Source organism: Prosopis cineraria, unplaced genomic scaffold (genome assembly GCF_029017545.1).
Source record: "Prosopis cineraria cultivar Desert tree isolate PC_DT_omini unplaced genomic scaffold, ASM2901754v1 PC2, whole genome shotgun sequence".
In the NCBI taxonomy this organism is placed as follows: Eukaryota; Viridiplantae; Streptophyta; class Magnoliopsida; order Fabales; family Fabaceae; genus Prosopis; species Prosopis cineraria.
This window is the reverse complement of record NW_026555333.1, coordinates 7,509,608-7,518,774: the sequence shown is the minus strand read 5'-3', so window position 1 is coordinate 7,518,774 and position 9,167 is coordinate 7,509,608. Positions and strand designations below refer to the sequence as shown.

Below are 9,167 nucleotides of genomic sequence, written 5' to 3'. Positions count from 1 at the left end.
TGCAAGTAAGGTGAGGTGTATTTTGTTGTCATTAGATGAATATTTGATGAATTATGCAAAAGATGACTCACCTTTATGTTTTTATGGATTGAGGGGTTAAGAGTTAAATTTATGTTATATGTGTATTGAAATGAATGTGGTGTGTTGCATAAGTCTTATATGGTTCATTAAGTGTGGTCTAAGAGTTAGTATAGGTTTTTGGCACATATGATGTGGTTTTGGCACCCTAATTATGAGTTTTTATGAAACAAGAGTGAGAATAAAAAATGGTGTCCAACTTTTGTTAGAAAAATTTTTTGTTGTAAAATCTGTGCCATTAGTCAAAGTTAGGAGAAAACTCTTTGTAAACGCCTAAATCACCTCAATTAGAAGTCGGATAAAGAATTAGGACACGTCAGAAGTTAGTTTCGAGATGTTATCAATTTTATAACTGTCAAATTCATACAACGCAGCAGCGTATGGCACAAAGGCTAATAAGCCGCGGCACATCATACTACTTTAGGAAAATTGAGATTTTCTATTTTATTTTGCAAATGCTTTGGATCTTTTTTATTCCCACACTTCTGCACATGTTTTAAACTCTAACTTGGAAATGTTAAAAGTGTATATGAGTATTTTAAATTGTAAAAACTAAAGAACCTTATTTATGATATTTTACAAATTTAGTAATTCTTATTAAGGTTTGACCTTGATTACTTTAGTTTTGGTATTAATTATAATTAAGTAATATGGAGATTTTACAGAGGTGGCTCTTGCTAGTGCAATCCCTCATGATATGAGAGTAGAGGAGAAGGTTTTCAAACTCATCAATAAACTTAAGATTTATCATAACTAAAAAATATAATACAAAGTGCCAAAAAAAGGAATGATATTATTCATAGCAATTTCACTTCCGCATAGATATCTTGTTGTCATAGAACCTCCCTAATCACCTAAAAACACATAAAAAAGCAAAAAGCAAGATTAAATTCAAACCATTAGAGACAGTGAAGAAGAAGAAAAATGCAAAAGAGAAAGTAAAAGTAAAACAAAAAATGGAGTGTGATTGTAGATGGCAGCAAGTATAACTAACCATGATTGGCATGGTAGGGTTTATGAGATTGATTTCTAGAAAGGTGGGATGTTATTGATAAATCATGAGACGAAAGGACATCATCAAGGTGATCATTACCCAAATAGGAAACTCAACTCGTAACACCCACTGAGGTTGCTGCATCCCCATCGTTAGGTCCAAAGGGAAAGAAGGCAAGCTCACAACTCAACGGCAAACTCCTCTACCCCAAAAAAATGAAATGGAAAAGGATGAATAAATGTTGAGATGCACCGATGGCACTATGACAAAAAAAAAAAAAAAAGGAAAACGGAAGTACCATAGGGAAACTAGAAAGGCACCCTCTTAAGGGCAAAATGAAAGTATAGAAAAAGTGCCAGAAAAATTTAAGAAATGAACAAAGCATGAAAGGATAATAAAAGACCTGGTGATTGAGATCCTCGAATGATGATGATGATATGAAGACAAACTAGGATGCCTACAAAGAAGAGCACCAGGAACGAAGACTGGCTTGGTAAAAATGAAATGGAAACAAACGAATCAATGATGATGAAATGGGAGACTTGGAATAAGCATCGGGAAGAGCCAAGGCATAAATGAAGTTGCAGAGAAACGGTTGTAGTTAATGCTCCCATTTGAAATGAAAAATGGCATGACTGTCGAAATGAGGAAAGGGGGATATAACTTTCAAGGGCAAGAATAAATATAATGAACCAATGATAGAAGAGAAGTAAATTTTAACTAAAGTAGAATAACCAATGAAATGGTATAGATTCTGAATCTATGACTTTTTATAAGCTTTGTTAATATACATTGATCACATCGTAATTCACTCATATCGAACTTTCAGGCCTTCTAAAACGATAAAGGAAACAGCCGCACGCACGCACGCACGCACGCACATGTGACCGTCAAATCCTATGTCACTAAAAGTCTTACGAACTGCCAGTGGGGTCGGACATTTGCATGTACTCAGTGGTTGCCTAAGGTTTTGAAGTTTGAATTCTCCATACGCCAAATGATTAAAATCTTTGCGGCTAGCGCATTCCTATTGCTTCCACAGAATTTTACTCTGAATCTTGAACTTTGCTCGTACTCATCTTAAAGATTTGTTGAGCTAAGGGATTTTGAATGTCCTCCACAGCAAAGGAGTTCCTTTAATTGTCTCATTGACTAGACATCTTCAATCTTTTTCAGGGCTATCACAGCCTAAGCATAAAGCTTAATGGTCCTAATATATCTTTTTTACCTATTGTTTTTTCTTGTCGTTTTGTTAATCAGACTTTAACCCTTTCTTTGTAAACTTTGTTACTTTTGTTAATATTATCGCCTTCTTGCTCCCAAAAAAAAAAACAAAATTACGCATGCCATGGGACTGTTTGTTAGAAAGTGAAGAATTTAATGACAGCTAACAATTGATCTGCAAATGAGCAATTCGATTTATCTAATAAAATATATCAGTGATTTTTACTCAAATGTTTTGCACTGTTTGATTTTAGAAAATTAAACGTAAAATGATTTTCTTTTTTTTTTGGGTAATCAATCGTAAAAAGATTTTTGTTCCCGACGCAAGTTACAATTTTGAAATTCATTACAAGAGTGCTCTTGTCAAACTAAACTATGTGTGTGGGTACCAGTATGTGGAAGAAATAGTTAAATAAATGGGGTTCAAAATAATTAGTTAAAATTATCTTATATTTAAAAAAACATAATAAATGTTTTATTACAAACTAATTTTTTTAAAATGTGATCTTTTGTTTTTTTAGCCGAATTTAATGTGATCTTAAAGACATGGGATGAAAAGATCCTCTTTTCGACTGAAAAATGAGATATTATAAAAGGGTAATTACTGGTTCCCTCCTGCTGGACGGATTAGCGAATAAAAGCACGCAGAGAAGCTAAAGCGTTCCGGGGGGCAATTCATTCTCTACCGTCCATTGTTGATATGACTTCAGTTCTCTCCATCTCTAGTTATACTCTGCTTGGCTCTACCGTTACTTCTTCATTCTCCCAAATCAAATTTCCCGCCAAATCACGACGGCCGTCTTCGTCGACGCCCAAAGTGCGTTCACATGAGGCTGACGAGTTCGCTGCAGGTGAAGGACTCGCTCCGAGTCTCGCTTAATTTTTCAGGATTCAATATCTCTGGTATGTGTTGCGTTTATAATTCACATGCTCCTATCGCAGGTCATACTGCCTTATCTGCTTCAACTAGCGGGAGGAGAGGGCTACTATTTATAGCCACGCTTCCATGTCTTCTTCCTTCAATTCAAATCATGGATTGTCATGGAGCAAACGCGATCGAGTAAGTTGAGCTTTCTGTTTATGGTTTTTCTTTCTCGGCTTTAATAACTTGTTCCTGGTTAGAAAATGCCTTCCGATCTTCCACCCTTTCAGCAAATGAATACGATTTGACCAAGGGAAAGCTTTTGCTTTCAGTAAGGGTTGCATGTGTTTCCCGAATTATAGACGTAAAAGAAATTGCAACAGTATCTCATCGATGCACCTAATTGCATGTTTCCTGAATTCGGTTCCACGTCCATAAGACGAATAAATTTAGTTTACACACACACACGCACACATTTTTCGTAAGCATAAGTAACAAGCTCCGCCCACAGAGAATATCTCCTCGAGGTAGTTAGAGCAATGGTAAACTTCCGTTTATATATTTAATTTAGTACATCTGTCCGCGGTTAAAATAATTTATAGCAAGTTCCGTCCGGTTAAGTTGCCCTTTTGCATTATCATGCTGGATGTATGCTCATTTCTGTGTTACTTTTCTATCCTGATTTAAGGTCAGGCACAAAAGAATATCTGCTCATAAAAGAAGAGGTCCGCAAGGTATTGTCGAAGGGAAAGGCAGCGGGTGTGCTTCGTCTGGTTTTCCATGACGCTGGGACCTTTGAAATGGATGATAATACAGGTTTGCATGAGAGGGACATTTCTCAAAATAAATTTTCTTGTCTCATGCTTATTAATTTTTTGGTATAAATAATTTATATCCCATGTCAGTGCAGGTGGCATGAATGGTTCTATAGTCTATGAACTTGATCGACCTGAAAATTCTGGACTAAAAAAATCTTTAAAGGCATGTTGCATCTATATATTGTTCTTGGTGACCCCTATTTTGGCTTGAATAAGATAATTATATGCTATAGATATAAGGTTAATTTCTTATGCATGAATACAGATTACTCTTCTATTTTATGTGTTGGCTAATGGCATGGTATATGTTGTTTAGGTTCTTCAGAAAGCAAAGAATCAAACAGATGCTATAAAACCAGGTTATCCTTTTTTTGGGGGGGGGGGGTCAAATCACTGTTTTCTCTGTAACAGGTGCTAAAAGTCTGCAGTAATTATTGATTCGATCCAGGCGCACAAATTTTATTTTTGATTTTTTTCTATCAGTATCCTGGGCAGACATGATTGCTGTGGCTGGAGCTGAAGCAGTTGCTGTATGTGGAGGACCAAAGATCCAAGTTTCAGTTGGCAGGCTAGATTCATTGTAAGGTGCCAAGTGCTTAGCTTGTATGCAAGATGTGACTACCGATTTGTTTTTACCCTTGAATCTCACAAATGACCAATTGCATGTCAACTTGATGAAATGGATTCTGAGGCTTTCTAAAGTTGATGTTGAAGCCTATTATATGCATCATGTTCAGGTTGTTAACGAAAAATGATCATTGTTTAAATTAAAAATACTGTTCTTCCTTACTGAAAATAGAAAATGCTTTGATGGGATTTAATTGATGGGTTGTTATTACAAATTAGAACCAGATTGTTTGCTTTCTGCTAATAATATTCCATCTTTTCATGGATAGGGAGCCTGATCCAGAAGGGAAACTCCCTGAAGAATCTCTTGATGCTTTTGGTTTGAAGAAATGCTTCCTGAGGAAAGGCTTCTCGTAAGCATGAAATTCCTTTTATTTTTGCATTTGCAGTGTGTAATGGTGATTGATTGGCTGTAGTTTCCATTTTACGTGACCCTGCAAGACAATACAATAAAATGAGTTGATGCTAAGTTCCCATTTTCACGTAGCTGCATACTATAAAAGCAGTGTTTTATTGTCCATCATTTATTATGGGTTCTTAATATGGGTGAATCTGACATCTTCTTGAAGTCTTGATTTTAACCAGAGTAACAAAGGAAATTTATTGATTGATTTGGGGCTTTTCACCAGAACACAAGAACTCGTAGCATTGTCTGGAGCCCACACGCTTGGAAGTAAAGGTTTTGGAAGCCCAACTTCTTTTGACAATTCATATTACAAGGTTCTTCTGGAGAAACCATGGGTGTCTTCAGGTAAAGTATTAAAACTCATCAAATTAATTTGAAAGATTGTTTTGGCATTTTGAGAGAAGTTGCTACAAGTTACTATTTTCCAAGTCCTGAAAATAAAGCAAAGGAAAAGGAAAACGAGGTATCAAGGACAAATCAAGCCTTGGGGCTTTGGCAAATTTCTCACTACAGCATCCATGGCTAGCCTGCTTTGGTCATAGTGTTCCAATCAAGCTATAAAATGGAGATCAACCCCTGTGAACATTTTCTGTGCAGTCCGAACATATCCATTACCTACGTGCTTTGTCAACAATTTTTGTTGTCGTTATGACGTTCTTCTGCTGTTCTCTTCTGTACAGGTGGTATGTCAAGTATGACTGGCCTTCCTTCAGATCACGCGCTTGTTGAGGATGATGAATGTTTAAGGTTCTTTGTCTAAATACTGCTCTAAACTACCCATAATATATGATACTTACCCAGTTCATTCGCTCCTAGGAATTACAATTACAATAAAATATCAATATCAATATAAACTATAAAATCTATAATAAGTCATACCATTCATAAATTATGAATTGCTCAATTGATTTTCCATACTCCGTACAATGTGTGGGAAAATGTGTCTAATTATGGTATAAAATGTTACAGTTCCTTATAACAGGACTGGAGAATGAACTTTGAATAGAGTTTACATACAGGCAATAAGTTAAAAATAATGAAAAATAGTAAGTATTCCCCTCTTACCTTCACTCTTTACTAAATAACCATTTATGCAGATTTTCCATATATCAAGCAAAGTATGAGTAAGAGAACTTGAACTTGTTTACAAATTCTTCTTCTGGAATAATCTATTTCTGTTCCTCCTCATTTAGTTATTTCCTAATTCAACTTTAAAATATCAGTTTGTTGGCCGCATATTTCATATGCTTAATTGGTCGTTGGGTTAGGGCCCTCGGGAACCCCTTTATTCATTAAAGATTGGGGTGCGGAAAGAAAAGAATCTTTCTATCTTCTTATAAATGAGTAAAAGTCAGTTGCACATGTCAATCAGTTGTCCTCATGCACCTCATGCATGTCTCTGCTAATTATCCGCTTATTTTAATATGCATATCTTAAGAGACCTGCATTTATTGCACAGGTGGATTAAAAAATACGCGCTCAATGAGAATATGTTCTTTGAAGATTTCAAGAATGCGTATGTCAAGCTGGTGAATTCTGGTGTGAGGTGGAAAAGATTGTAGATTCAGGGAATGGGCGTTCCACGGAAACTGTTACACTTGATTTGGAGCGGTGATTGTACACAACGGCCATAATGATTTGGGTGCTGTACTGATATGTTTTGAAGTGGCGTGAATCGCTGAAGATCTTGAGTTCAGGGACCACAGTCTTCTTTTCCCCCACACCTAAACTCGACGGCTCAATGCATCCCGTCATCCCCTAATGGGTCTCCATAATTTTGTTCTCTCACTATGGATTTCAAACAACGAAAGAAACCAAAAATTCAATTCTTAACAGAAGCATTTTCTCATCACATCGCTTTCGTTTTCAAAAGGTATGTCAGGTGCGCATCAGCTTTCCCATCCACTAATGAAAGCACCTTCTTCTTGGGGTTGATGCTCTTTTTTTTCACGCTAGTTAAATGCCATAAAGTTTGGTGCTTATTTGGAAGAACCCCCATTTTTAATTAAAGGAAAACCACCGTTTCTACTGGTATGCCACATAATTTGTCATTCATACACTTGTTTAGAGTTGGATGTGCTTCGGAAACTTCTGGCAGATGTCTCAATTTGTGGGGTTCATCTTTTGGTAGATTCAACGACCGAGGCTCCAAAACATGTCAAGAATCAAAATCGTACCACTGCGGCACTGCCAAGTGCCAACGCTTTGTTTAGATTATTTTATCACTGTGGTGAAGTTCGACTGTGGAAGAAACATAGATCGACAAGGTAACAAATTGCAATAAATGACATCGCGATTTTATTAATAGATGTGGGAAGTTGCCGGCTTGTCGCAATGGAGTGAATTATTTGGACTCGAGATACCCCACTTCTCGGTGAATAGTACTTCAAACGGGCATTTTATAGCTTCAAAACAGTTGTTTAATTGCTTCTTTGTCCACTTTTATAATGTGACAGTGATCGTACTAGTAATTATCATGGGACATGAACCTTGTAAATGTGGTTGTGTAGCAATTCCATATACAATGATTCATGATTGAGGCCATAAATGGAGACCCACTAAAACGTCTGTAATTAGCAGCGTTGCTGGTGGGGGGATGCCTGGAGATCAGAGAGGAAGATGATGTGACATCTCAAATAACCTATGGATGGGAATAGATTGGTAACTTGGTAACTGATATGGATTTGACTTGCCCAAATGTTAGGACTTGTTTGGTAGAATGGATTTGAGAGGGTGAAAATGAATATAGAATTGAAATTGATTTTTTTTTTTTTATATTTGATTGGTTAAAATAAGGTTGAATTTGGCTTTCACATAGAAATCATTTCAATATTTTAAGACCCAGACGGTTGGACTGGTTGAACCGTCACCCGGAGAAAAAAACGGTTTGGTTCAATCATTTGACTCGTTCTGGCAGTTGACCCGGGTTGGCCCGCTTTGACCCGAGCGGTTCTTGAAGACCCGGAGCAAAAACTCAGAACCTAGAGTGGTCGAACCGTTTTGACTTGTTTTTCAATATATATGTATATAAATATTATTTTTTATTTAATTATTATATCATCGATTCAACTATCGGTCTAACCGGTTGAACTATAAAACTCATGACCCACTGATATTTTTGATTCATTATCCGGTCTGATTTTTAAAACACTCTTTTTTATCAATTTTAATGGAATTGGGTTCCACAAAAAAATCTTAGTTTTGCAATTCTAGATCTCCTTTTTCATTTTTTACCCTTCCTCTCTCTTCCCCTTCCACCTTCTCGTGAATGATGACAACCTCAACATCAATGATGAACATTGACCTCTGACGTTCGATCTTCAACCTCTGTTGCTTAGCTGTCATTGCTCGTGCCATTCCCTTCACCAACATCGATGACCTCCTCCCTCATTGATTCCACTTGTCTCTTTGTCTTCTTCCCCTTCTCTTATTATTTGTTGTTAAAATGCATCTTCAACTTTGACCGTTGACAATATTGGGGAGGAAAAATCTACCACCACCTCCTCCTCCTCCTTCACCGCCGTCAAGAAGTCGTTGCTTGCCTGATTGACTTGGTTTGAGTCTATGAAGGTTCTTCAGATGCTTCTGCAATTTTTTATGGGTCGTGATTTTTGCTTGATTTTACAGAAACAAAATGTATCTGGTTGATTTTAACCTCATGGGCTACAATTTTTGCTTGATTTTTGTAGAAACAATTTGGGTGATTAACATTTAATCATTTTTTTATGAGGATTTCTGTTTGTATGATTTTTTTTATTAGATTTGGGGTGTTTTGGGTTGGGGCAATTTTTTTAGATAAGGACATTTTAGTATTTTCATATTTTTATCATTAATATTTAATAAAAATAATCTCTAAATTTCATGAACATACCAAAAGTTTTAAACTCCATATCCATCTCTACTTCTATATCTATTTCTTTTTTCATCAAAATTATTTTCATTATACCAAATAAGGCATCAGTGTTATAAGTCACTACTGCTTGGTAACAACCTTGCACTTGGCAAGGTCATCTTGTTGTTGCATCTTATGAATCTTTTTTAATAGAAGATTAGGATTGAGTAATTGTCTTCAAATTTTAAGAAAATTAGATATGCTAAGTTGATTCCTTCGTCCATCTTTTTAGCAAGTGAGTTGGTTACATACAAACTATATCAAGA

The 9,167-nt window shown here is 36.1% G+C and overlaps 1 protein-coding gene across 5 annotated transcripts; it reads left to right on the top strand.

The window, feature by feature from the left end:
- The first annotated feature begins 2,918 nt into the window (after nt 1-2,918).
- Nucleotides 2,919-7,557, top strand: LOC129297888 (putative L-ascorbate peroxidase 6). Of its 5 annotated transcripts, XR_008590272.1 has the most exons (11): nt 2,921-3,147; nt 3,239-3,356; nt 3,847-3,974; nt 4,069-4,139; nt 4,293-4,335; nt 4,460-4,556; nt 4,873-4,956; nt 5,233-5,354; nt 5,690-5,756; nt 6,469-6,882; nt 7,078-7,557. XR_008590272.1 is itself a non-coding variant. In XM_054936244.1 (10 exons), the coding sequence occupies exons 1-10, from the start codon at nt 2,997-2,999 to the stop codon at nt 6,569-6,571; spliced, it is 972 nt and encodes a 323-aa protein (XP_054792219.1). In that variant the 5' UTR covers nt 2,919-2,996; the 3' UTR covers nt 6,572-7,557. The 5 variants fall into 5 exon arrangements, 4 of the variants coding, with proteins under 4 accessions (XP_054792219.1, XP_054792207.1, XP_054792223.1 ...); XM_054936244.1 differs by having other exon boundaries at nt 2,919-3,147; nt 4,873-4,944; nt 6,469-7,557; XM_054936232.1 differs by having other exon boundaries at nt 6,469-7,557.
- The last annotated feature ends 1,610 nt before the right edge of the window (nt 7,558-9,167 follow it).

Coding starts and splice junctions, on each gene's coding strand:
- LOC129297888 (XM_054936232.1), top strand. CDS start 2,997: ATGACTTCAGTTCTCTCCATCTCTAGTTATACTCTGCTTGGCTCTACC. Junction 3,357..3,846: donor CATGGAGCAAACGCGATCGA/GTAAGTTGAGCT, acceptor TCCTGATTTAAG/GTCAGGCACAAAAGAATATC. Junction 4,957..5,232: donor TTCCTGAGGAAAGGCTTCTC/GTAAGCATGAAA, acceptor GCTTTTCACCAG/AACACAAGAACTCGTAGCAT.